The 27,428-nt window shown below is 50.6% G+C and overlaps 1 protein-coding gene across 1 annotated transcript; it reads right to left on the bottom strand.

Annotated features, from left to right (window-relative positions):
* Positions 1-11,665: 11,665 nt before the first annotated feature.
* Wfikkn2 (WAP, follistatin/kazal, immunoglobulin, kunitz and netrin domain containing 2) lies at positions 11,666-16,748 on the bottom strand. Its single transcript, XM_051199260.1, has 2 exons — positions 15,789-16,748; positions 11,666-13,347 (listed from the first exon to the last, which is right to left on the bottom strand). The coding sequence occupies exons 1-2, from the start codon at positions 15,981-15,983 to the stop codon at positions 11,827-11,829; spliced, it is 1,716 nt and encodes a 571-aa protein (XP_051055217.1). The 5' UTR covers positions 15,984-16,748; the 3' UTR covers positions 11,666-11,826.
* Between the last annotated feature and the right edge of the window lie 10,680 nt (positions 16,749-27,428).

Genomic DNA, 27,428 nt, shown 5'->3' on the forward strand with positions numbered 1-27,428 from the left:
AGCCCTGACTGTCCTGGAACTCACTCTGTAGATCAGGCTGGCCTCTATCCCCAAGGGCTGGGATCAAATGCACTCACCCCCAAGCCTGGCTAATAGACAAACTTTTATAATGAACACCCTTTACAGGAGGACACTTCATAGCCTCTGGCTTCTGTGGGAGCACACAGATGAATAAACACACATGTATACACATGCATGTATACACACATACATCATACACATATGCGTATACCCACATGCCCAAATAAAATAAAAAGATACATGTATGTGGAGGCAGAATGTCTGCCTAACATGTGAAGCCTTGATTAAAGTACCACATAAAGTAGGTGTGGTGACGCACGCCTGTAATCCTAGTACTCAGGAATCAGGGGGGGGGGCAGTAATATAGAAGTTCAAGATTACCCTTGGCTACTTGGAGAGTTTGAGTCCTTGTCTCAAAAAAACCTCAAAAACAACAACAAAGAGGAAAATAAGCATACTCTGCCTATAAGGCAGGTGCAGGCCACGCTTGCTGATGGCATTACTGAGCTCTGGCTCATCAGATTGAGAAGGAGCTACAAACACTCCAGTCTGAAGTCTTTGGTCCCATCCCTTCTTCACCAGGGTATGTTATAGCAGAAGAGACTTTTCAAGTCACGTGGCTCCTGTGAGCTCAGAATTTTATTCTGGTTCCTAAGTTCTTGCTTAGAGATGTGCTTCCACTCTAGAAATTTATCCACAGAGGCACCTGCTGGTGCAGCACCAGGAGGTGCTGTACATACACAGACCATTTGAAACCTTCCATGGAGCTGCAGTCTAACAGAAGTTAGTGCACAAGCCCAGTCATCATCCCAGACCACACTGGAAGTGTGAGCCACACAGACACTGTGCGACTTTGAAACGCCCTAGGTTAGGCTCTGTTAAGTCATACAGAAGGGGTCAAGTGTCTACTCAAGTCCCCAGGGAAGCCTGGGCCCCCTCCATTGCCCAGATCCAGTGGAGGAACAAGAAAAACTGAAAGAGGATTGGACGTGGCTCCTGGGCACCTGGTATGTGAGAAGTTGGAAGAATACATCCTGCTGACGCTTGGGGAAAAGGCAGTGGGAATCAAAACAAAATTCTGTTGCTCCTTGAAGAAGCTGCCTTTGAACTTGGAAATTTCAGCACCCCCCCCCACACACACACACCCCCAGACAACACTTTGTATGGAATCACTGTGAGAGATAGTTTATAATCTTCTTCAGCAAACCCAGAGGTGGGTTGGGGGGCAGGTTGGAAGTTCAAGGACAGGAGCAGCAGTAATTGGGAAGGGATTAGGTTGTATAAGAGTTTAGGCTCTGATTCCAACCTTTCAAGACAGGGTTCTCAGTTTATGAGGCGCCTAGAAGCCTGCTCGGGCAACAGGCTCCCTCTAGAGGTCGCTTGCTTCCCTACCTTTTGTATGAGTTCTGTGACTCCGTGTTTGTACAAGGTTCCACCCTTCCAGAAGTCCACCTTAGTGGAAAGAGTGTCCATTATACAAACTCAGCTTCCCTGCCCCCACTGCCCGCCGAGGTCACACTCACGGGCCACCCTCATCACCACACCCTGCCCCTGGTGTAGGAAGCGCATCTTTATGAACCTCAATTGTTTTTGTCCTGTCCAGCTCGGCTGTTTGGATGCCTGAAATAGTTTCCAATTGGGGCATAAAAAAAAAAAAAAAAAAAAAAACTGTGACTTTGAGGGCCAAGGGGAGATGAGCAGCAGAGTATTAGCCTTGTATGAGTGAAAGTCTGGGTTTGATCCCTGACACCACAATTAGCCAGGCCTGGTAACACAGGCATGTAAATCTAGCACTGCTTAAGAGATCAGAAGTTCGAGGTCATCCTCAGCCACCTGAAGATTTTGAGGCCAGCCTGGGTTATACGAGACACTGTCAAAAAGTAAGAGCAAAAGCAGAAGAGTGGGGTTCAGAGCTGGGCCTGGGGAGCCTGTCTTCAATCTCAGCGCTGGAAAGATGGTGAGCAAGGGCCTGGGCTACATAGTGAGAGTCTCCCGAAAACAAGATGCAAACAAAAGCCACACAAACATATAAAATGTATGCAGAATTTACCCCATGTAATTCTCCCTTCTTGAATAACTTCTGCAAGTGTCTTTTGTGGCTGAGCACGCTGGCCTGCTGAAGATACCGCCACAAGCCAGCCATGCTCTCTCACGGATATGACCATTTAGAGAGAGCATCGCTGCTCTGTCCACACCAAGCCTGCTTTGGTATAGAAATCACAAGTGTCTGGTCCAGCAGGGATGAGTGCTCAGGCTTCCCCGGTAACACTGAAGCTCATGTTAGAGTGTTCCGCAGGAGTGCAAGCATATAGAGAAAGCCTCCCGATCATGTTACTCCCAGTGTTCTCATATAAGCCGGGGGTACCCCAAACTCACCCATGGTAGCTGTGCCCTGTCAGTCAACCCTACTAGACCTGTATTTTCTCCCTAGGGAAACATTTAAAATGTTACTTGTCAGGGCTGGTGTGATGAGCACATTTGGTGTATAAATACCAGGTATCTTCTCTTTCTCTACACAGCATAACTTAAATCCATAGGGGTGGTCAACCTGGCCTTGAACTTGCCCTCTCATGGGAAACCTAGGAAGGAAGGCTTATGGTCAGAGAGGAAGCCTATGCAAGAGGGGTCATCCATCTGCAGTGCTGACCTAGGAAGGAGGTTATTATGCATGGGGCCGAATGTGTGGGCTTCAGAGTCAGGGAGGCCCCACCCAGGCTTGGTCCCTGCTTGCTCGGGAACCTCCCTGAGCATACTTCATCCGTCTCTGAAATGAGACTATTGCATGGAGGTGAATAACATCCACCTCACAGGTTACAGACACTTAATGACATAATGCACGTGGGGCACACATTAAGTGCTGTCAGCACTCAGTAATTGAAACAAGCCTGTCACCAGGGTGTTTAATTGGTCAAAGGGTGCCATCTCATAGTTGGCCCAGGACAGAGTTGGGTCACCCTTGGTGTGTCACTGGAACTGGGTTCTGTTCATCCACAAACACTAGCTTCTCTTATTTGGACGGCAGCGGGTCCTAATAAGAATGGGATGGTTGGTTGCCATGATCGGAAAAGATCGCTTTGAGTCTGTGATTGATCGTACCGGGGCTAAGAGGCTGTTGCCACGTGTTGCTTCTTGTGTACTGAGAAAAGGTCCTGGGAACAAGTCAGTAAGAAGCGTGCTGCCGGATCCCAGGCACTGGGGCTGGGGATGAAGGGTGGAGAAACAGTTAAGGGCCCTCCCTGAAGGCCGGGAGTCCCCAGCTCTGCTCATGTCCCCTCATCTCTGCCCAGCACATGCACATGGCAGGACACGGGTGGGCACGGGTGGGGTTTTCTCTGTCTCCTCTTTCTCCCCACCCTTCTGTCTTTCCTTTTCCCCAGCCACCCTCCTCCTGGACCCTTCCCTCTCTCCAAGGTAGCTGTGGACAGAGGGCCATTCTCCTTCTCTGGCTTTTGTTCTAGCCACCGGCAGGAGCACACAGAAGCAATTATTCCTAACCAACCGGAGCAACCGGCCCCAGGACAGTCAGCCTCTGGAGGGCACCTCAGCTACTATCATTATGCCATTTACAGATGAGGTGCCAAGGCCCAGCGAGGTCACTTACCCTCAGCCACGTAGCCAGGCAGTCTGTCCCAGAAACCCATGCTCTTTTATAACTTTGACCTTTCCTCATTGGTGGCCACTGTGGGCAGTGCTAGAGGAGGTTTGAGGACCCTAAAGCTAAACGATCTTGTCCATTTATTTATTTATTTATTTATTTACTGATGGATACATGACAGGTATTGAGGATTGAGCTTGGAGCTTCACGTGTGTTTGTCTTTTCCATGTTTATTTACTTATTTTTAATTGCACTCTAGTTTATTCTGGAAGAGACACATGTGCCCGTAGCCCCTGTATGAAGCTGAGGTGTCATTTCTCTCCATCTACCATGTAGAGTCCAAGGACCAGGCTTGGTAGCAAGCACCTTCACCCACTGAGCATCTTGCTGGCCCCTTTCTTACTTTTTGTATTGAGGCAAGGGCTTGCTCAGCTGTCCCAGCAAGCTTTATACTCATTCTATCCCAGGCAGGCTCTGAACTTGCAATCCTCCAGCCTTGGCCTTGTGAGTAGCTGTGACCCCAGGCCTGTATCTCCAAGCCTGGCTTGGTCCCTCGTGAAAGACTCACACAGTCCATTTACGATAGCAATGACCACAAACAAAACAATTCTTAGGCCTTTAGTCAGGATGTCCCCATGAGAAACAAGATGACAGTGTGACATGGGCATCTCTGAAAGTATGCCAAGGACCTGGCCTGCTTGGGAGGTGGCAGCTGTCACATGTCACAAGCACTGGGTCAGAGCATGGGAGGAGCCTCTAGCTTCTATCAACCAGCAGCTTCTCTCTGCTACAATTAGTTCACACTTTGGTAGCCTCACTTTCACCTGGCAGCGTCTTGTGTGTGTGTGTGTCCACATGTAAACGTATGTACTGACTTTTCCACCTTTTCAAGAACTTCATTGGCATGAAGGTCTGTAAGTTTTCTGGGAGAAAAGATATGAGGAATATGAGATGTCCAGGCTGAAGTCAGGCCCTACCTACAGTGAGTGAGAGAGCTCATATAATACTCTTGGCTGTAAGACCACGAGACCACATACCAGCAGCTGGCTAAATGGGAAGGCCCTCGTGTCCTTGGCAGGACAAAAGCATGGCATTAAGGAACACTAGAGATGTCTCCTACTCCATGGTGAGTCCTCTGCCAGAGAAAGTGATTCTGCTTTTTAGCCCGTGACAGGGCTATGCTGGGTAAACCGCTGTGGAGGATTCCGTCTGTGTCACCCAAAACCCAAGAGTTGTGGCGCTTGAGATGTGCCCAAAGCATCTGAAGAACTGAAACTGTGTTTCTCTTCGGGTTCATTCATGTGTACCCAGTATTGTGTGTACTGCAGAGCATGGCTTCACCATCTCTGTCTAAGGCTCTGTCCCCTCAGAGGCCAGGACCAGATGGAAATATTGGTCCAGGATAGACAAGAGAGGAGCTGCCATTGAAGGCCTCGGCCTCTAGGCAAAATGACTTAAGTATGTGTAGCACTCTAGAAAGAGCATAGCTAAAGCCAGGCCCACCCAGGTCTGAGTGTCCGCTCTTCCATTCCTTAACCCTGTGACCTGAGGGAAGTTACCTTTAACATTTAATGTCTCAAATTCAGCGTGTGTCAAGTAAGGGAACTTTGGTACCTGTGAGGCATCTCTCCCTCCACAAGGTATGGAACACTTACTTACTTCATTCATTCATCCACTGAATAACTGCTTATTTATATCCTGAACGTCCTGACCTTGGGATGCTGTATCCAAGAAGCATTTCATCTTTTTCCCTTCTGGTGACTCTAGGTTAGGGTGGGGTCTGCAAACGACAAAGTAATAAAATAATGCCATCTTCAAGATGGCTGGGTATTAACTCCTCATTTTATTACTGAGAAAAAATACTTGACTAAAGCAACTTGAGGAAGAAGGGGCTCAGTCTACCTCAGGATTTGAAGGGACGCAGTTCGTCCTGGCAGAGAAGGCATGTGGCAGGAGTGTAACGTGGCAGGTTACATTGCACCTACAGCAAGGAGGCATAAAGGAATGAATGTGGGTGTGTTCCGCAGGCTTTCTCCGCCTCAAAATGCCTGTGTGTGTGTGTGTGTGTGTGTGTGTGTGTGTGTGTGTGTGTGTGTGAGAGAGAGAGAGAGAGAGAGAGAGAGAGAGAAAGAGAGAGAGAGAGAGGTGGACATGTGAAATCCAGATGTCAACCTCTGGTGTTAGTCTTTGGAAGGCAGTTGTCTTGGAATTGTCAAGGAGGCTAGACTGGATGGTGAGCAAGCCCCAAGAACCCAGCTGTCTCTACCTCCTCAGTGCTGGGATTACAAGCTTACATCGTGCCTGGATTTGTGCTGGGGGTTGGGGGTCAGGGTCTGGGCATTGAACTAAGGTCCTCTTACTTGCAAGATGAGTACCGTGTCAATTGATCTGTCTCTCCAGCTCCTTTTCCCTTTTCTTTTCTTCTTTTTTTTTGTTCAGTCTGGGATTTTAGTTCACGGTATGGATGAGTCTTCCTCCCTCAGTTAAATCTCTGGAAGCACCCTCCCAGCCAGGCCCAGAGATGTGTCTCTTAGGTGCTTCCAAGTCTAATCAAGGTGACGATGAAAATGAAGGCTTCCAGGGTTGGGTCTCACAGCATTATTATGAAGGACACAAGTCAGCTGCCCTGTCTGGGGTAGCTACTTCTCTCAGGAAGGTCCTGCTTCCTTACTGTCACTCACAAAGGACACAAGACAGTTGCCATCCACCACCCTCTGCTGTTTGCTAGACAGGGCTGCATAGGTCCCTCCCCATAAGCCAAAAAATCAAAGCCAAGAATCAAAACGGTTACAACTCCATCCTTCCAGGGTTCTGGCAATTTCCCTAAGATTTGGAAGGGGCAGATAGCCTTGGTGTGTTGGGGTACCCTGTGCCTTCCCAGGGATATTCTGGGAAGAGGCCCCACCTCTGGGCCAGTCTGGACTGGTATATGCAGGGACAAAGTCCTGTATTCCCTTCATGGGAAAGAGCTTGACGGGGACCATTGTTGTTTGACATCTGGATGCCAGGGCTCCTGTCTTAAGTTAACTTGGGATATTAACACAGAGACTCCAACCTGACCTTGAAGTAGAAGGGTTGAGGGGCTTGGGAGCCTAAGATGTGGGAGCCGAGGACTGGCCAGCATGGCCAACTACCTGTCCATACTCTTCCTTGGGAGGTGCCCCTGGAAGCTTCTCCTTCCTCCTGACACAGCCTGAGAGAGCACATTCCAGAATGAGGGCACGGCCAAGAATAGGACCCAGGAGCCCTGCCACCATCCTGCCTGCATTACTCACACACTCCCTAGAGAGGAGGAGAAGAGAGCCTTGGAGAAGGTGAGATCAGAATAGGAGGGTGTAGAGGAGTGGGACTGAGAAGAAGCAAAGACCCCATCGGGCCCCTTCTTGGCCATGGTGGTTACAAAATGCAGTGGCTCCACATGGCCCTCCTCCCAGATCCTGTGTTCAACTAACAACACCCTCCCCACCCCCTGCCTTGTGAGCTCTGAGCAGGGCTACAGTGTTCCTGGAGCCCCGGGCTGTTACTCTGATTTGGGTCAGCACCAGCCTAGAGGGAGGCCACGCTTGGAGAAGAGGCTAAGGCAGCCTAGAGACAGCATAGGCTTCCCCCAAGGAGCTGCCTGCTGAAGGATGAGGAAGTATAAGGCTAATGTCTGGCTGGGAAATCTAGGCCATGACTGCAGTTGTGTGATGGAGGCTCACTCATCGCGTGCCCAGGATGTAAACAGCTCTGGGGTGATGCGCCTGGGAATGGCTTGAGCCACGGTCTGTGCAGGCATCTGGGTTCAAGATTGGACTCCTCACTGCTCATCCAGGCAGAGCAGGGCACATGTTTGCATGCCTCTGTGTGTGTGTGTGTGTGTGTGTGTGTGTGTGTGTGTGTGTGTGTATTTCAGCATAACACAAGCATTCAGAGTTCTCAGTAGCAACACATAACTATTGGCTTTGCCATTTGGCGGCTGAGTGATCCTGAGAAAGTTTCTTGTGTGTGTACATGTGTGTGTATGTAGGTATGCTTGCCAGTGCCTGCACACCTGGAAGTCAGAGGTTGGTGCCAGATGTCCCTCCTCTGTCATTCCCCACCTTATTTTATTGTTATTTAGTTATGTAGTTAATTTTACATATTTATTTATTGTGTGTATATGGGGTGAGCACTGCCACAGTGTGTGTGTGTGTGTGTGTGTGTACACAATTTGTGGGAATAGCTTCTTTCTACCATGTGATACCGAAGGATGGAACTCAGGGGTGGCAGCAAATCCTTTTCCTCACTGAACAATCTCTCTCCCTCCATAATTTTGGAACAGATTTCTAACTGAATTTGGCACTCACAGTCAGCTAGCTTGGCTGGCTGGGCAAGCCTCTAGAATCCTGAATTCACCTCCCCCAGCTTTTTACATAGACTCTAGGGATTCAAACTCGGGTCTTCATGCTTGTACTGAGCCATTTCCTTAGACCTTTATTTTTGGAGATGGAACCTTGCTATGAAGCCAAGTCTGTCCCTGAACCTGAAATCTCCTTCCTCCAGCTCCCAAGTGCTGAAATTGTAGTCCCGTGCTGGCACATGGCTAGATAAATCTGTCGTTACTCTTGACTTATTTTCCCATCTACAAAACTGCATTGTGCCTCATGCATCTCAGTGTAGACTGCAGGGCAAGGTGCTTGGTGCTGCCTCGAAGTGAACTCTCTTGGTCCGATGTTATCATCATGGGGCTATTGGAGATCACAGCCGAAAGACACAGCCACGAGGCTATGTGTTACTACTGTCCCCTTTCCCTAGTTGGTTTTTTTGTCCTAGCACTTGAGTGGCTTTCTGGTGCCACTGTCCAGAGGGTGACATCAGACTAGGGAGCAGCTGGCCAGACAATGGAGCAGAGTGTCCCAGGAGGCTGGAGACCAGGAAGAGGGAGGGAGGACGGTAAACAAAGCCACAGTGCCTTGCTAAGGGACGATGGGGACAGTTCTGGTCTAGTGTCAGCCAAGCCTGAATAGATTATAAGGGAAGAAAAGCCTGGGGAGCAGGCTAGTGGTAAGGAGAGCCTTACGGTGAGGAGTGAGCTCTATCGCAAGCAGGAAAACATGACTGGCCTTGCTGTAGGTGTCCCTGCATTCCTTATGTCCTGGAGCAGGGCTGAGGCCATGTCTCCCAGACTGAGCCAGGTAACCCTGCCCTGGAAACTCAGGTCAGCCTGAGAACCTGCTCCCTGCTGGCCATTGCATAAGGCCAGGCCAGCAAAGACAAGGCAGCATTTCCAGAGCAAAATCTATCCCACATAGCAGGTCAGAAATTGCCATAGTTTCTCAGTCTCCCATCCCATCAGCATTCATAGCCTCTGAGCCCCAATTCAGCCCACGTGAGGGGCTCATTTCAGATGTCCTCTGTGAGAAACAGGAGCCGGCCAAGGCCCAAGAGCCAGAATGATGAGGGGAGGTATTAGGTCTTGCGGCCCATCCCTTGGTCAGGAAGCTTTACCGGGTGAAAGGGCCACTCTGTGCCAGGCTGCAGTCTTACAAAAGGTAATTTGTTGAATCTCAAGTCTCCCAAGTCCCAATGACTAGCCAGGCATTACAGCTGGGCATGCCTGTGATCTTAGCACTTAAGAGATGAGACAGGAGAATCATGAGTTTGAGACCAATCTGGACTACAGAGCCATCTGAGGTGAGTTTGGGCCATACTGAGAAACTGTCTAAAACAAAACCAAACAAATCCAGGGCAGAGGAGATGGTTCAGTGCTAACACTTTTGCCTCATAAGTGTGAGCGCCCGAGTTTGCATCTCCTGGACTCCCAGAGAGCCAGCAACAGTGTTTTCCCTAAGCGTTCTCATTGGTCTCTTGTGTGACTAGGCATGAGGAGATCCAGAGGGAGCATGTTGGTGGAACAGGCTGGATTCAGATCTTGGTGAATCTGGTCTTGTGGGCTAGGTGGTTTCTGCACCATCGGCCTGGCACTGTGGGTCCATCCCCTGAACTTCCCTCTCTACCAGGATGATAGACTTGCAATCTGGGCCTAACAGTGAGGTTTAGACTTCTGCTTGTGAACTAGAGTGGCAGGTAACAGGTGTGACTGGTGACTGGGCACCTGCCCCTTGGGCTCTGAGGCTCTTTGTTGGACACTGTGGCCTAGAAGCAGGTTTAGCTGATGTCCTCAGGCCCCTAAGGACAGAGTAGGGTCATAGTCCTCGCCATCCCTGGACATCTGACCAGGTTGGGAAATGACCATGACTCATGCCATCCTGATGGCTAAGCTTCCTGCTCAGTGTCCTTCAGAGATAGTGTGGAGTCCCACCCCCCTCCCCACCCCTGTCCTTTCTTTTCTTAGGAAACAGAACCTTCTTTTCCCCTCTTCGAGCCTTTACAATAGATGAAAATGGCTGTTCTAGCCTGGGCTGCACCTGGCCTGGAGTCTTCTTTTTGGAGGTGGCCCTGGGAACCCCAGGGAACTGCAAGAAAGGGGTGCCTCTTTTGAAGGTTCGAAGGTTGTGGGTTCCAGGCCCTTGACGGGTCTGAGGAACAGCACTAAGTCTCCAAACGTATCAGCATTGTCCAAACTCAGCAGGCTCCCTGTGGACAACGGAGAGCAGGCCTCAGCCTGGAGTCGAGAAGTCACAGCAGAGCAGCAGCCTCCCCTACTCTGTCTCTCCCACTTCTCACTTAGACCCCACAGTATCAGAGGTGGGATCTGTCTATGGCCCTGACCCCCCACTCTCCCCCACAGAGCACTTAGGCCACACTTCGGGGTCCTAGGCCTCTCAGCTTCTGACTATGGACAAGCCACTCTGCCTTGTTGGTTCTGTTTTCTTCTGTTTATTTCGTAGAACTGTGTTGATCACAGTTAAGGAGCCTCATATCTAACAGGGAACATGAAAGTCTGGTGGGTCCCTCCACTGACCAAATGTGGTCCCATTGACCAGACGAACCTCCCAAGAGGCCACTAGAACCAACAATGTGATTACAGACCCTTCCTCACCTTCCCAAAAGAGCCGCACAGGTAGAACAGTAGTCACTATGGATTTTTATTTAGTATGGTCCTCCTTATATTTGAGGAAGACATTAGGGCATCCCACAATGCCTCCTTTGGATGGATGTGGACAGAATGAGGGGCTAAAGAGGGAACAGGACAGATGCAGAGATGACAGAGGGGTTCCACATCCTCTGCCCAGTGCCTATGTGGCTGAGACCAGAAGAAACAAGTGATCTCAGAGCTGCCATCTCCATAAGGCCCCTCCCAGGCCCCACCTAGATAGTTCCTCCTTCCTGGTCCCTGCAGACACCCATGATCACCACCAGATGGCAGCATTGAGCAATATTCCTTTTCCCTGGACCCGCCTCTGCTCTGATTCCCCCCCCCCCGCCCCCGCCCCTCCTGCCTTTTGTCTTCCTTATTTCTCTTGCTACCAAAACAGACCCTGGGGCTTCTCCAAGGAAGTCCAAGGCATAAGAAAGCACACCGTCCATCAGATGGAAGTGGCTGACTGCCCCAATCACCCACTGGTTCCTGGGGGAGCCTAGGATTAGGACTTTGTGTTTCTGCTCTACTGGCAGAGCCACTCTCTCTATGGTCCTAGCACTGGGAAGTGTCCACTGCGCTGAAATGAACAGAAACAAACCAATGCAGCTAAGGAGAGAAAACATGGATTTTGCTGGTGTGGTAGCCTCAGGGACACAAACTGACCCCATGAAGGCAGCCGTCCCTGCAGCCTCCATTAGGATAGGTTATATCCTGGGCTGGACAGTGTTCCGGTTTCCCATTGCTCACAACCCTTAATGTGAGGCAGTCTCTGTTTACAGTGATGCAGGAGGCAATGGGGAAGTTGTCTTAAGCAATCCTTGGACTCTCTTATCTCTCCCCCACATATCCCCTGTGCAAGCTAAACCATTTAACAGTGTAGATGTCACCTCCTGGCTAGGAGACTGGGCAGAGGGACATGAATCAGCAAAGGGGATGAGAGTACCTGGGGGGACCACTCATGGGAAATAACTTACGTGTGTCTTTTCTTCTCCTTTTGCCAACCTCCCTCCCAGCTAAAAAAGATATGGGCCTTCTATTGACCCCAAAGACAAGAGATTGTTTTCAGACCTATGGTGACTTTCTTCCCACATGTTAGCTGATGCCTCTCCACTGGCTGAGGCTGCCTAATCTGATCTTGCCCAGTTGGCTGACTGAGGGCAGGGGGGTGGGTGGGTGGAGGAGGGTCAGGGTAGATGGGCCAGCTTCAGCGCAAGCCCAGGAAGTCCTTGAGGACATCGCAGGTTTTCTTGTGCATGACCTCACGAAGCTTCCTGACCCGCCGTGTGCTCGATGCGCCCACGAAACTGTCAGGTCTTAGCATGGCCATGCCACCCTCCACCTCCCCCATGATAATGAGCGGTGTCTCGCCCACTGTCACATTGGGGCAAGGGCAGGCCCAGTCCACCTGAAGCAGAGTGACTTCCAGAGGCTCCCGGCCCAGGAACTTGAGGCCCATCTTCTCATCTTTTAGGACCTCATCCACTGTCACCAGAGCACGGCCTGAGTCAGGCTCCTCAGTCAGCTCAGAGACCCTGCCCAGGATGACAAAGTCACTTCGACAGAAGCTGGTGACAAGTTTCTGCCGTGGCTTGCAGGCTGGACAGTGCTGGTTGCCCCGTGGGAAGGGACATGACTCCTCACAGGCCTCTCGGCTTTCAAAGTTGTTGCCATTGCCCTCACAGCCTCCGTAGATGAAGGACTGGCATAAGCCTGTCTGGCTGTTGTAGGCCCAGCGTGGCACATAGGCTTTGCAGGGCCCCTGCAGGGCAGGCAGGCTGCATGTGGCCAGTGGCTCACTCATACAAGCCAGCATGCAAGCCTCATAGGTCTCAAAGTGGTTGAGATTGCGATGACAGTGGCCAAAGGTAAAAGTGAGGCAATTGTTAGCCTGGGCATCGAAGTGCCAGCGTGTCTGCTCCTCTCCACAGTCCTCACTGTCTGGGGGCTTCAGGCACTCAGTAGCTGGGAAGGCCGTGCCATTGAGATTGCTCTCTGAGGTGACCCTTGCCTGACCTCCCCTGACAACTGACAATGGGAAGTCAGCCCTGAGGACTCCAGCAGCATTCTGGGCTGTACAAGTGTATATGCCAGCATCTTGGGGCTGGGCATTGTAGATGACCAGCTGGGCAATGTTGGTGACCACCACGTTACCACGTACATGGTTGGGCCTCATGACCACATTCTCTCGATCTTCCAGTTGTTTCTCCCAAGTGAGCTCGGGCCGGGGCCGGCCTACCACATCACAGAGGAAACTCACGGTCTCACCCACGGTGACTGACTGATGGACAGGATGGTTGAGCAGGGCCGGGGCTGCCAAGTCCAACCCCAGAGTCTCCGGAGAGGCCGTGGTAGGATGCACGGTGGTCTCGGGCGGTGGCGGGCTAGTGTTGGGCCAGGTAAAATGATAGCGGCAGGTGACCACAGCCAGGGAGATGCCCTTGGAGCAGGCTTCGGCATCCATGTAGCAGCGGTTGTAATAGGTGAGGCCGTCAGAGGCACAGGTGAAGCTGGGCTCCTTCTCACAGCGGTCTTTGCACTTACACACAGGCTGTCCATCCCAGATGTCACACTCAGAGCCCTGCTGTAGGCACATGAAGTGGTCACACGTGGCCTCCTTGGGCATGCCCACAGGGCCCTTCTTCCCTTTCACATCCATGTATCGGGCTGCCACACAGCTCTTGGTCCCACACACATTGGGGCAGCACTTCTCATAGGTCTCACATTCCTGAAAGAGCCAGAGAGAGAGAGAGTTCTGAAGAGAGGAAGCAAGGACAGAGCCCCACGTCTCCCTCGAGAGGCCGAGACATGAGAATTTATACATGTGTATACACAAAGCACTTAATGTAGATAAGAACCCACACAGACCCAGCATCTCCTGTCTGTCAGGCTCCTGCCCATCCTTCAGCTTACGAATCTCTTCCAAGCCCAAGGGGGTACAACCACCATTCCCACCTTATGCTGAATCTAAAGCACAGAGAGGTTAAACAACTTGCCCAAGATCACAGAGCTGGTAGTGTGGGAAGAGACGGGCCACAGACCTCTAAAAGGGGATATGTGCTCACTACTATTTTCAAAATGAGAACATAGAGAGGCAGAGAAACGGCCCTCAAGTCACAGATGAGAGGTGGCAGAAAAGGGCTTCAGACTCTCTTAAGTAGGATCCTGAAATGGAACACCATATGGTTACTCAGATGAAGCATAGGCTTAGAGCATGAGGTTGACTTTTCTCTTTCTCCCACTGTGGGAAGGATGCGTTGGCTAATTTGAAGAGGTCGGATCTTGGACCCATGTTCAAGGCTAGCCACACTTACTCTTCTCCCTGGGAAACCCCCAATACACACTGAACCCAGGATGTCAGAGAACCCTGGTGACCAAGAAAAACAAAACAGTCCCCCTGTGTAGTATGAACAAAGCCTTGCTAGTCAAGTAATCCCCCTCTGACTTCTTGTGGAGTCATGTAAGGCTTTACTTTAATTCTTCAAAATTAGTACACGCCACCAGAGCCGACACAAACACGGATTGCATGTGGCGCTTTGCACAATGTCACACCGTGTGGCGGGCGGCTGGCTGGGCTGCTAATCCTCCACCAGGTAGTGGCTGTGTGAAGTCGTCCCCACCACACTGGCCTCTTGTCCTCCCCACTATGATTCCAGCCTTTTTGACATTCCACATGAGCTAAGAGGGGGAAAATACCCCCCACCCGGCTGTGGGGAGCTGCCGCTTGACTTGCCTACTGTTTCTCCCCCTTTCGGCTTAGAATAAGGACTTTGTTTTGCAGCCCTTGTTTGGCATAGGCTTCTGGGCCACAACCGGGGAAGCTTGGGAACAGAGATGGGTCACATCCAGAGCTGAGCTTCAAGGGAGAAAGATCTTGACAGTGGAGGGCAGACAGGGACAGAGTGACCTGTGAACAGGAAGGCCTGTTCCTTGCTCTGAGGGCTACTCCTTTCCAATGTGGGTAGGCACAGGTCCTAGGACCTCAGGACCTAGAGGTCCAGGAATGGCTAGACACTCAGGATCCAGAATCCTTGGGGACCTGGCAAAGGAACCCTGGAGGGGAGGTTTAGAATACTTTCACTTAAGTACTTACAATGTCCCCATGGGCTGTCCCCATGGACTGCCTGGATCCCTAGCTGTACTAGGACAGCATGCAAAGCCTAGCCAGAGTTTCACTGTCCCTAAGTGCCACCTGACTTCAGGCTAGCCAATATCAGTGAAAAGGATTCTCCAAAGGTGGCCATCTGATGGCATGAGCTCTGTGGATGGGAGAATTGTCATCTTCCCCTGTCCTTTTAACTCAGCACCTATCTTGAGAAGCCTGAGAATGATCCCCAAGGCACATGGGGCAGAAGCCGCTCTCTCCATGGCAGCCCCACGCTTTTCCAGTGTGACCGCTACTTCCAGTAGAACTGGGGCCTCCCATGTTCTTTAATGATGCCTAACCCAACCCCAAAGCCCTGGGAGACTCTGGGCCACCCTCAGATGGCCAAGCAGGAAGCTGACACACCTAGAGCAGGCATGGGTACTGTGGGAAACCTATAGACTTTTCTCCCAGCAGAAGTGGACAAGGATGGCACTTAGAAGACCCCTTCTGGACGCCAGGGAAGAGCCACCTTGAAGTGGCCCTCGCCTACTTCAGGGTCCACGAGGGAGGAGCATATGGGAGCACTGAGGGCCCAACAGGTGGGAACTCAGTTCATTTTCCTCCCAGGACACTTAGAGTATTTGCACAGATTAGCTGCCACTCAAACTGCCCAGCAGCCCAGTTGCTGTGTGGCCAAGTCCAAACCTAGGAAAGGGCCTAGAAACCTGGTAGGCAGGCTTCCAGGCCAACCTGTCCCTCCCTGGCTAAGGCATCACCCCCTGTGAGTATCCATTCTCTCGCCTGCCAGTGGGCCGCTGGACATCTCCCACGCTGTTATCTTATCCCAATGCATGCTATGTGCCGCTGCCGGTGCTGGCCCAGTGCAGCCCTCAGCACACACAAAGAGGAATGCTCCGAGATGGATTTGGATACCACTCCCTCTTCCAGGCCTCGGCAGTACATAGGTAAGCATCAAGCTCTGTTTGTCTCCAGGTGGGCAGGATCTGTGTTCCTTCATGTTCCCGGAGGCACTTCTGAGCTGTCCCCTCCCATAGCTCCCACACCATCACAGGTCCACTCACCTGGTCGGTTTCACACTCTCGCTTGCAGGTGCTCTGGGCATCCACCCAAAGGTTGGGGTTCATGTCGTTGGGGCAGATGCCCGCATGGGAATATCGGATGGGTGGCAGTGTTAGGCCTCGAAGGGGTGCCCCCAGGAGCAGCAGCAACAGCAGCCCCCAGTGAAACCAGAACCGATTACACCCCGGGGCCCACATGGTGCCGTCTGCAGTGGCCAGAGGGCTTCCCTGTGCTGACACCAAGGGCTGAGGCCCACCAGGGCCCTTCTTCTCCAGGGCTGGCAACACCTGCCCTCTTCACCCCAGCAAGTCTCCTTGCAGAGGCTGCTGGCTGGCTTCGGCTGCTGTGACTGCCTCCACCAAGTGCAGCCTGCTGGGCTGTGAGACTTCACATAAAAGAAAGGTCTTTGGAAGGAAACTCCTTCCCCCCGCCCCAACTCCGGGGTGCGCAGGGAGAGGAACACAGCAGGGGCTCGAGCCTGGATTTATATCCTGGGCGCAGTACCCGAGTGGGAGCGAGCTAACCTGATGTCGGTCAGAGGCAGGCTGCTGGCGCCTCTGTCCCGTGGCTGATCACAGACGTATTGCAGAAGGGGGGAAAAGCTGGAAGCAGTTTAGGCAGCGGTCTCTGGCACGGTGGGACACCTGCTTGTTCTTGACTCCAGGAGGCCTTTAACCCCTTCCAGGGACAGAAATGGCATGTGCTTTGGGGGGAGCTGGCCCCAGGACACGCACGCTCACTGTGAGGCAGGTTTGTTTCCCTTTCCCCACCTCCTTAGGGCCAGGCCCCCTCCTCCCCTCAGCCACCTCTAAAGAACACACAATCGCTTGTTACAAGGAGGGACCTGAGCCGCTGTGTTAGCGTCGCCGCGGCTCGATAGTACATCTGAGAGCAAATGACGTGGAAAAACAAGTTCACGGCCATTCAAGGGCGGGCCCAAGCAGCCAGCGCTGTGCTGTGTAAGCCGACTCCCACCCCGGGCACCAGGTCCCCTTGTGGGGGGTATGCACTCAGGCAACACCGCATCCCTGTGTTACGGGTTACCGGCAGTCCACGTCTAAAGTTCCAACTTTGGTGAATTCCCCCAAAATTATTCCAGAGAGACATACCAGATATGGTCTGGCTCCCCCGGGCTGCTGGGACGGATCACATTGCTCACTCCTCTCTCTATACACACTTGGAGTCCAAGAAACCCGTGCAGCAGCAGAGTCCCAGGACTTCACCACCACCCAGCTAGCTGCCTGCACCGGTAGCCACAGTGGCCCTTACTTGGTAAGCCCTTGGGTGCCAGGCACTATGGAGCCTTCACCACACAGAGTGAAAGGCTTCTGGGTGGAATTTGTTCAGGGTCTTCGGAAGTATCAGTTATACCAATTCCTCCTTCTACCGTCCAGACCCCATACTGCATTATTTTATTTAATCCTTGCTGCAAACTGTACGTTCAGTTTGGACTTAAGCAAAGGATGGGAGCACAGTGAAGCTGAGCAACTCACCCTGGGTCACACAGCTCCATTAACATAGGAGGCAAGGGCAGCAGCTTGCTGGGTGTGGGCAGGCCCTTTTAAAGCCACCCCTCCCCCATCCATCTGCCAGAGCTGCTGTCAAGGTACAGCCTAAAGTCTGGTCTTTATAGGATGGTCAAGACATTTTCGAAAATCAAGGGTTGTATTTGTGGAAGGCCTGGGAAGAGAGCCGTTAAGCGGCCAGGCGATTGGAAGCCATTTCTGTCCCAGGAGCTTGAGGGTATCTTGGCCATTACACACTTAGAGTGATGGGGAAAGTAAAACACAAGAAAAAAAGAGGTGACTTTGTAAGGGTAAGCCAACAAGGGTTGGCGGTAGACTGAGCTGCAGTGGTTTAGAGCAGGGATGTGGCCGGAAGGGGGATCCAAGGCCTTCAGGTGCTCTCTTGATACACTCGAACAACCACGGCTTCCCATTCAAGTGGACTGTAAATATCACCTGCAAGACCGTCAATAAGCCAGGCGCTGGTGGTGCACGCTTTAATCCCAGCACTCGGGAGGCAGAGGCAGGCGGATCTCTGTGAGTTCGTAGGCCAGCCTGGTCTACAGAGCTAGTTCTAGGACAGCCACCAAAACAATACAGAGAAACCCTGTCTCGAAAAACAAACAAACAAATACTTTCCCACTTCCTAGCTTGGTGAAGTCCTGGCTCTCTCTGCTACCCACAAGCCAATCCCTTCCCATTGCATTGTCTGGGTCTAAGATCTGTCTTTTCTGCCAAAGTGCTAGTGAAGAGTATCAGGTCTTGATCTGCTAAGTTATCAGAACAAACCTCCCTTGGAGGAGGCCCATTCCATTAATGAAGCAAGACAGCAGGCGATGCTGGCTGCTTTGAATTCCCTGTAACTTCATAAGTCGTGTTCCTGCTGCTTGAAGCAGGAGCCTGCACACAGCCCTGCCCCGGCTGTGGCTTGCTCAGCTTCCTTCGATAGCACAAAAGGAAGTAGACAGTGACACATTTCTAAGCAGCACTTAGAGGAGAAAGTGTCACAAGCCATCACACCAGGACAGGCATCTGAAGGAAAGGTGCTCGGTGTCTGAGGGGTCTGCTGAGGCCATGAGAAGGTTCTAGGGAAGATGAGAAGAACGGGAGAGACATTTGCAGCCCTCTCCCCACCCTCTTTTCAGGGTTGGAGGGAATAGCCTCTCACCCATTTTTCACTGGTTACCCTCCTTGCAGCCCCAGGACACACCTGTACAGGAGAGGAAGCAGAACAGGAAAGTCAGGCTGGGCCTGCCCAGTAGTCAGTCCTTCAGCCAGGGGAACCACGGCCCAAGCCCTCCTTCTCTGTGAACCACACCTGTAGCCTGCATGCTTCCCAGCCCTGCTGAGGCCTCCCCTGCTCTGCCTCTACCCTGAAACTTGTTTCTAAGCTAGTCTGAAGTTCCTCCATATAGTGCCCCGCCACCCGGGGCCTCCCTGGGGCCTCCCTCACACCTAAGGAAGGAGGCCCCTGCCACCAAGATCCACTCTGCACCAGGTTCCTCACTGGGAATAGATGTTGGGCTGAGCTGCTAGGCAGAGGCCAGGCCTCTGGGTGTCTCCTCAATGTCACTCTCTCCCAAGGATATGGGATGCAACTTAGTTTCTCAACCACCACGTGTGAGAGGCCAGAGTGCATGCTGGGCTCTGGTCTGTCTTAAAGAGTCCCTTGCACTGCCATGGGCTTCACACTCCAGACCTGCTCATAGGTACTGCTGGCAGGAGGTCACCCTCACTCTGTCAGTGAACTCTGGGTGACCCTTGACCTCAGGTTCACCCTGAGCTTCCTGAGCAATTGGGGTCTTGACAGGACAACACAGCTGACACTATTACCCAGTTTGGCCAGCCCTACTTTACCCCTCAGGAGCAGCACTCACCACTGCAGGCCACTGAAGACCCATAGGAGCCTGGCAGACACAATCCTCACACACAAGCCAAGTCTCACCTCTCAGGTCTGCCCACTCTTCCCTATCCCATCTCCTCAAATGTTTTTGTTTGTTTGTTTTTGTTTTTGTTTTTTGACACAGGGTTTCGCTGAAGCTTTGGAGCCTGTCCTGGAACTTGCTCTGTAGACCAAGGCTGGCCTGGAACTCAGAGATCTGCCTGTCTCTACCTCCCTATACTGTCTCTACCTCCCTAGTGAGGGAATTAAAGGCATGCACCACAACCTCCCGGCCTCAAATGATTATTCTTCTTCTTTTTAAAAATTATTTATTTATTTTTGTTGTATGCACACTGGTGTTTTTCCTGTATGTTTGTGTGAGGATGTCAGATCCCCTGGAATTGGAGTTGCAGACAGTTGTGAGCTGGACATTGAACCCAGGTCTTCTAGAAGAGCAGGCAGCACTCTTAACCACTGCACCTACTATGTGCTGGGTTGTGCACATACAGAAATCTACAGCATATGATCAGTCTGCACCAGAAAACAAGCATGTCAAAATGATGATGATAAGCCCAGGAAATAGGGGGTTTTGCGGGGGTCCTTAGCCTGTTGAGGAGTAGGGTAGAAGTGGCTGGGATTGGGGCTTATGCCATGGGATGGCATTGGGTAGGGCTTGAGACAGAGCAGCCGTCTACAAGTGGAAAGAAGGCAGTTTCCTATACCTCTTAGAGGCCTGGCCCACAGTTCTGGCCTCCTTGGCCAAGGCCCTCCCTTTGTGGGGCCCAGGCTCCAGGAAGGGGAGATGAGGGCAACTCAGCAGGTTTAGGAGGAGTGGGGGTGGGAGCTGCCCTACCCTAGCAAAGACAGATCAGCAGCTCACTGTGCTTTACCCTGCGGGCTCTAGGTAGGGAATTTACACTGTCCCGCGTAGGAAGCCAGTCCCAGGGAACCCTCCAAACCTGTGTTTGGAAGGATTTGGGGAGCAGAAATGGAAATGCAGAAAAGGCACTGTCCTCCATGAGGTCCTCAGATGGACAGTGCAGGCCACCTCTGCGAAAGGCTCATTATCCAGCTGGGGACCCCCTGCCCGAGCGGCCTCAGGCCTGGCTTGCATTACAAGGCTACATGAGCTCTTCCCTCCAAGAGAGGCTGCACAGAGCCTTGGAATAATTATGGGGCCTCAGCAGATGGTGGAGGCGGATGGGGGAGGCCTTCAGCTGTGGGACACGTGACCCACCAGCATCTGTGTGGAACAGGACCTGGGAGTGTCCGGGCTGAGCTGACGGTGGTAGGGGGTTGGCACTGAATCAAGATCAGGAATTACAGCCTTGGGAGGGGTGGGGCACAATCCAGGGAGGCCTTGTGCTGTTACCAGAGCCCCTGGACACTGGAAGGATCAGTGTGTGTCCTGAAGCACAGAGGCACACCCCAGGCACACAGGGCTGGGTGACTTTGAGAACTTGCATGTCCTGGAGGGGTTTAGCTTGGGTCCTGCCCCTCTGTGGTCCTTGAGCTGAGCAATGTACATGGAATGTCGATCGGTCTTTGCATTCACATCACACAAGGGAAGACCACCTCTGGTTCCCCATCTGAGGCCCCTTAGCTCCTGCCTCTCTGATCCATGTCCTGATTCCTCCAGATTTGCACTGATAGACTTGGCTTCAAAAAGTCCCATGAAGCCCTCAGCCAAGACAAACACAGGCGGGCAGGCCTGAAGGTGTCTGCTCCTGACTCTTCTCTGCCTGAGGAAATCCAGTTCCAGCTTTCCCACGCCTCGGGGGTCAGGAGGGACACTGCATGAGGAGCCTGGCCTCCCTCCCATTTAGGACCCCCCATCCTTTTTAAAACTCCCCTGGACCATCATGGCCTATGGTCCCCACTTCTGCCTTGTTCCTACTTCTTGTTTATTGAGATGGCCTCGGGCGAGGGAGTTCCCCGACACTCCATGCTGTCCAGCAAAGGGGCTCATGTTCTCTAAAGCCATCTGCATCCCTGAAATGCATCTCATCACCCGTGCACCCTGCTGTGTGCACCTGCACGGGTACAGGCGTAGAGGGGGCTGAGCCAGGATGAGAAACGGTTCTTGCCCCCACTGACTTCTGTTGCAAGATTCTGGATTAACAATAGTCCCTGCATGTTGAGGATGGGGACAAAAGCATTCGGTGTGGAAGACCAGGAACTGTGCCTCAGTTTACCTCAGCATAACCATTCTCACCCTCACTCCCAAACCCCAGCAGCAGCCACTCTTTCAAAGAACAGTTCTTCCTCTCCAACCTCACACAAACCTTGTCCTCTGACCCACCTCAGAATCCACATCAGAAAGGAAGCTCTCCTAGTCCCCGAGGACCAGGAAAGCAATGTTCTGACTGCAGTTTTCCCATATAGCTTGTCAATAATAAAACCAAGCCAAACAGAAGGTCAGCTTACAAAGTTACGTGTTCGGTGGAGTTGGGTTGCAGGGTGACCCTCAAAAGGTCCCTTGCGGCCCCAGAACCTGGGAGTGTAACCATATTTGGGGAAAAGGTCTTTGTTGATGGTAAGGACCCTGAAATGAGACCATTCTGGACTGCCTGGGAGGAGGCTACATCTAAAGGCAAGGGTCTGTGCAGGACACGGGAACACAGGAAACAGGCGTGATAGAGCCGAAAACTTCGGAAAACCTGAGCCACATGGAGAGGCAAAGAGTTGTCACCCTGAGCTTCAGGGGTAGCCATTAGAGCTGGGATGAGGCAGGCACTGCGCCCTAATCGGCCGTGTGTGTGTGTGGGGGGGGGTGTTATTACAGCAGCCATACTAAACAAACACACCTGTCTGGAACTCTTCAAGAGCCTTTCCGGTGATGGTTAAATGGCACAGGACCACCCTTCCAGGTCCCTCCAGTTTCTGCTCAGCAAATTACTTTGCTGAGGTATGTTCTCTTTTTTAACAGATTTATATCCCTCTCCACTTTGATTTTCATTCAGCTGGGAACCATGATGTCATTAATAACGGAAGGAGCACAAGCTTGGAGCTTCAGCTACCCTTTTGAAACACCATTAAATAATTAGGCTCTCATTTTCAGATGGCTCCATTGCCATCAGCCCAGAACACACGTCACTACCCTGCCCACTTCTGCTTGTGACAAGACCAGTTCTATGTCTCTAATCACACTACTGTCCCCTCAACCCCCCCCCTCTCCTCTTTCCTCCTGTGCAGCTGGAGTTTGTGTGTTTTCTTGAATGTCTGAGACAGCTTCACCTTGAACTTGGAATTTCTCAGCAGGGACAAACTGTGCCTGCCAACAGAAGTCCTCAATCCCGAGTCCCCCACAGGTGATGTCAGGATCTGAAGTTGAGCCTTTGCGGGCGTTTGGCTTGGAGACAAGGAAGATATTGCTAGATTGTGGCCCTAGTCCTTCTGTGACAGTCAAAGACCCAGTTTGGACACAGTCTTCCCACATTCCTCTCCATTCCAACTCTGCTTTGCTCTTTTGGCTGGCACTTTCTCATTTACCGAGACGGGGTCGCTCTATGCAGTCTAGACTAGACCTTTCTGCCTCAGCTTTTTGAGTGCTGGATGTGCCCCATCATACCCAGCTAGGTTTGGCTCATTCTTGCTCTTGCATTCTCTTCCTCTCCCTCACTTCCCTTCTCTCTCTTTTATGCAAGGTCTCTCTAGAAATCCCAGGCTGGACTAGAACCCTCTATTTAGCCCAGAATTACAGGTGTGGTGTGAACCACTTGCCTGGCTTAGGACTCTTTCTTTCTGTCTTTCTTTCTTTCTTCCTTCCTTTCTTTCTTTTAATGCTATGATGGTATTGTTTTATTCTTTATTGGAAACTGATATCAGGATGTATTTTTTATTTAAATTATTATTGTGTGCCTGTGTATGTGTGTATATGATGTGTGTGTGAGCATCCATGTCATAAGCACATATGTGGAAGTCTTTAAGAGTCAGTTCTCGCTCCTTCTATCATAGGTTAAGGGGTTTACCTCAGATCACCTGGTTTGCCCATCAAACACTTTGACCCACTGAGCCATCTCACCCACCCACCCAGTCAGGATGGTTCTAGAAACTTTTAAGGAAACAAGCACTGAAGGGAAAGCAAACTGAACAAAGTCCATCTCTAATCTGTGATCCTCAGGGGAAGAAACTGCATACATAAGAAATATATTTCCGGTGTCAGCAAGACGGTCCAGTGAGTAAAGCACTTGCCATATATGCCTGATGAGTTTGATTCCTGGAACCTATTTAAAGGTAGGAGGAGAAAACCAGCTCTGGAGGGTTGTCCTCTGACCTCACGTGTGTGTAGCAATGCCCCACATAACCAACCATTTACACACACACTAATAAATAAATACATATTTAAAAAAGAAACATAGCTGGGCCGTGGTGGTGCACACCTTTAATCCCAGCACTCAGGAGGCAGAGGCAGGTAGATCTCTAAGAGTTTGAAGCCAGCCTGGTCTACAGAGTGAGTTCTAAGATAGCCAGGACTACACAGAGAAAACCTGTCTTTAAAAAAAACCAATTAATTAATTAAACAACACATTTTTCAAGCTGAGTATTATGGCTCACACCTATAATCCTGGAGTCTGAGGCAGGAGAATTTGTCATGAGTTTGAGGCCCTTCTGGCCTACATTGTGAACTCTAGGCTAACCTGAACTATAGAATGAAATCCTGCCTCAAATCACCCTCCAAACTCTAGAAAGGAGGGAGGGAGAGAAACATGGGTCAGCAACAATGTGGCTGGCTCACTGGAGACCAAAGCACTTGTTATATGAGCCTGATGACCTGAGGTCAGTCCCTAGAAGCCACATAAAGATGGAAAGAGAGAACTGACTCCTACAAGGTTTCTTTGACCTCCACACACCAGGGCATGTGCTTCCCACTCACACCATGACACATGAAATAAAAAGAAAATGAAACAGCGAACCCAGTTACATTAACATTAAACAATGAAATGCTAAAGTGAGTATGTGGGTCCTAGCACTTAGGACATAATGACAAGAGACTCAGAAGCTCAAAGTCACCGTCAGCTACACAGCAATTCAAGGTGTGACTACATGAGATCCTGTCTCCAAAGACCAAGAGGGGCAGGGTTAAGAAGGAAAAGAGGGTTAAGAAGGAAAGGAAGAAAGGAGGAAGGGGAGAAGACGAAGGAAGGAAATAAAAGAGTAAAAGAAGAAAGGCAAGAAGAGAGAGACCCTTAGGTGCTATGATTTGTGGGTGGTTTGCCCCCAAAAGTCCTGTGCAGGAGAGCTGGGCCTGGGGAGGCAATATTGAGAGGTAGAGGACTCTTTAGATGGGTCCTGTGGATGGTGCTTGGGCCATTAGGGGCAGCACCCTCGGAAAGGGTTGATGCTCATTGCATAGAGTGAATTGCTACATTAGAACAAGCATGGCCTTCAGATCTTTGTCTGTCTTCCTGTGGGTTTCTATTGCTGTGAAGAGACACCATGATCATGGCAATGCTTATAAAGGAAAGCATTTAACTGGGGTGACTGGCTTGACTGGCTTACAGTTCAGAGGTTTAGTCCATTATCATCATAGTGGGACAAGGCAGTGTGCAGGCTGAGGGTTCTTATACCTTGATCCCACAGGAAAAGGAAGTGGTCTGTCTCACTGGGTGTGACTTGAGCATATATGAGACCTCAAAGCCCATCCTCACATCCCCTCAGTGACACACTTCCTCCAACAAGGCCACACTTCTTAATAGTGCCACTCCCTTTGGGAACCTTTTTTGTTTGTTTGTTTTTTCGAAAACACAGTGTATCATCCTGTACTTTCTTTCTTGCACACGTTCCCACCATTCCTACCGTGCCTGCCATGTGTAGTCAAGGGAGCCCTCACTGGAGGCAAAACAAACAGGAAGTCCTAGTTTAGAGTTCCAGCCCCTATGAAATAAATAAGCTATTTACATCGCATCCACAGCCACGAGAAGAAAAAAAAATGTATATGTGCTCACTTGCTCATTCATTCTCACCCACTCAGGACCTCCTGCCCTGGCAATGGTACTGTCTTAGGAGCCAAGCAACACCCAGGCTTTATCTTACTCCTGTGAGTCTCTGGACCTTCTCCTCATAGCCACAAATTTCGGTCACAAAAGTACCAGACTTTAGGTATTTTGTTAGAGTAACAAAAATTAACTATTATTTCAATAATTAATATCAAAAGTATATTCAGGAACTACATGCAAGAAGCTATAAAACTGGAGACTGAAAAGATGGCTCTGTGGTTAAGATTACTGTCTGCTGTCCTAGAAGACCCACGACCAATTCCCAGCACCCACATGGTGGCTCACAAGCAATTGTAAATCCAGTTCCAGAGGATCCAATGCTCCCTTCTGGCGTCCTTAGGCACCGGACATACGTGTGCTATGCAAACATATGTGCAGGCAAAACACTCACAACACAGAAAGTAAAATAAAGACAAAAGCATTTTTCAAAAGAAGCTCCAAACCGTGGTGAAGGAAATAAAAGGAGAACTCTCTGATCATAAATCGGATGGCAATATTGTTAAAGCAGCAGGTCTTCTTGATGTCATGTATTGTGCCAGCCAAGTCCCAGAAAACCATGTTGCGATACCAACGGAAGACTCTGAAGTTGACAGGGAAAGCAAAAGCCCACCCTAGAAACAGAACACTGCACAATCACCTTCAGTGGCTGATGTCACTTCATCTTAAGGCTTAAAATGGAGCTGCAGTGACCAAGACAATAGAACTGGTGAAAACTAAACACAGATCAGACTAGAACAGAGGGCCCAGACAGACCCAAACAAAGCCGCCTGATCCCTTCTAAAGGAACAAAAACAGTGGAACAAAGATGAGGTACCTTTGTCAACAGATGCTGCAGGGCCAATTGAACATCCAGGTGCAAAACAAACAAACAAACAAACAAACAAATGAAACTAGACCAAATGAACATTATGCTGTTTGGAAAAAAATAATTAAAAATGAATCAAAGAGCTAAATGTAAAATATGAAACTATTCAAATTCTGGGATCTAATGCAAGAGGAAATTTAAATGCTCTTGAGTTTGGCAATAAGATTTTAGAGATAATAAATTATTTCCACCCTGCAGAAGACAGCATTAGAAGAATGAAAAGAAGCCACAGATGGAGAGAAGAGGCCACTGTCCCTCAGTGTCTGTGCTAGTTTTATTCCTGTCGCTGAAATAAAACACCCTGACAAAAAGCAACTCAGAGCCGGGCAGTGGTGGTGCATGCCTTCAATCTGAGCACTTGGGAGGCAAAGGCAGGAGGCTCTCTGTGAGTTCGAGGTCAGCCTGGTCTACAGCGTGAGTTCCAGGACAGCCAGGACTACACAAAGAAACCCTGTCTTGAAAAAACAAAAGAAAAAGGAAAAAAAAAAAAAAAAAAAAAAAAAAACAACTCAGGGGAGCTTATAACTCCAAGTTATGATCCAATGTGGAAGGGAAGTCAAGTCGGGAACTTCATTCCAATTTTAGTATATGTGCTGTCGAAGCAAGCACAAGTCAGGAACTTCAAATAGCTATTTACATCGCATCCATCCACAGCCAATGGGGGGAAGAGATGGATGGATGTGTTCTCACCCACCTGCTCGTCCACTCCCACCCACTCAGGGCCTCCTGCCTCAGCACCTAAGCCACACCCAGGCTTTACCTCACTCCTTCCTTGAGTCTATTTACCTTCTCCTCATAGTCACAAAATGGCTAACATCACCCCAAGATCATGGTGATAACACTGAAAGATAGGAAGAGATTTCAAGGAAGTGTACAGCCTTCCTTGAAGTTAGGTTGAAGCAACGTAACTCGTTTGGGCCTGGGAATGATGAGTGGGAGGAGCGAAGGGGTATGAGTGCTCCTAGCAAGTTGTTCACCATCCTCGTGACTTTTTTTTAAATCTTTGTGACAGGGTTTCTCTGTGTAGCCATGGCTGTCCTGGAACTCCCTCTGTAGGCCACGATGGCCTTGAACTCACAGAGTTCTGCCTGCCTCTGCCTCCCAAGTGCTGGGATTAAAGGCAGGCACCACCACTCCCTGGCCCTCATGACCTTATAATGCAAGTTGTTCCATGGGCCCCTGCAAGTAACTCCAAACTTGTCACTTCTCAAATGGTCACCCCGGTGTGGCAGGATGAGCAGGGTGAAGGTCATGATAAGCACTGCTTTACCCAGAATTTCTCCAACCATGAGATTGGAGTTAGAATTTCTAGCCTGTGAAGTGAGAAGTTAGACACAGGCTGACAATGTTCCCAAGAGAAAGACTTTCGAGTTGGGCCCAAGGTTCTCACC

This window comes from Phodopus roborovskii, unplaced genomic scaffold (assembly GCF_943737965.1).
Source record: "Phodopus roborovskii unplaced genomic scaffold, PHOROB, whole genome shotgun sequence".
Classification (NCBI taxonomy): domain Eukaryota; kingdom Metazoa; phylum Chordata; class Mammalia; order Rodentia; family Cricetidae; genus Phodopus; species Phodopus roborovskii.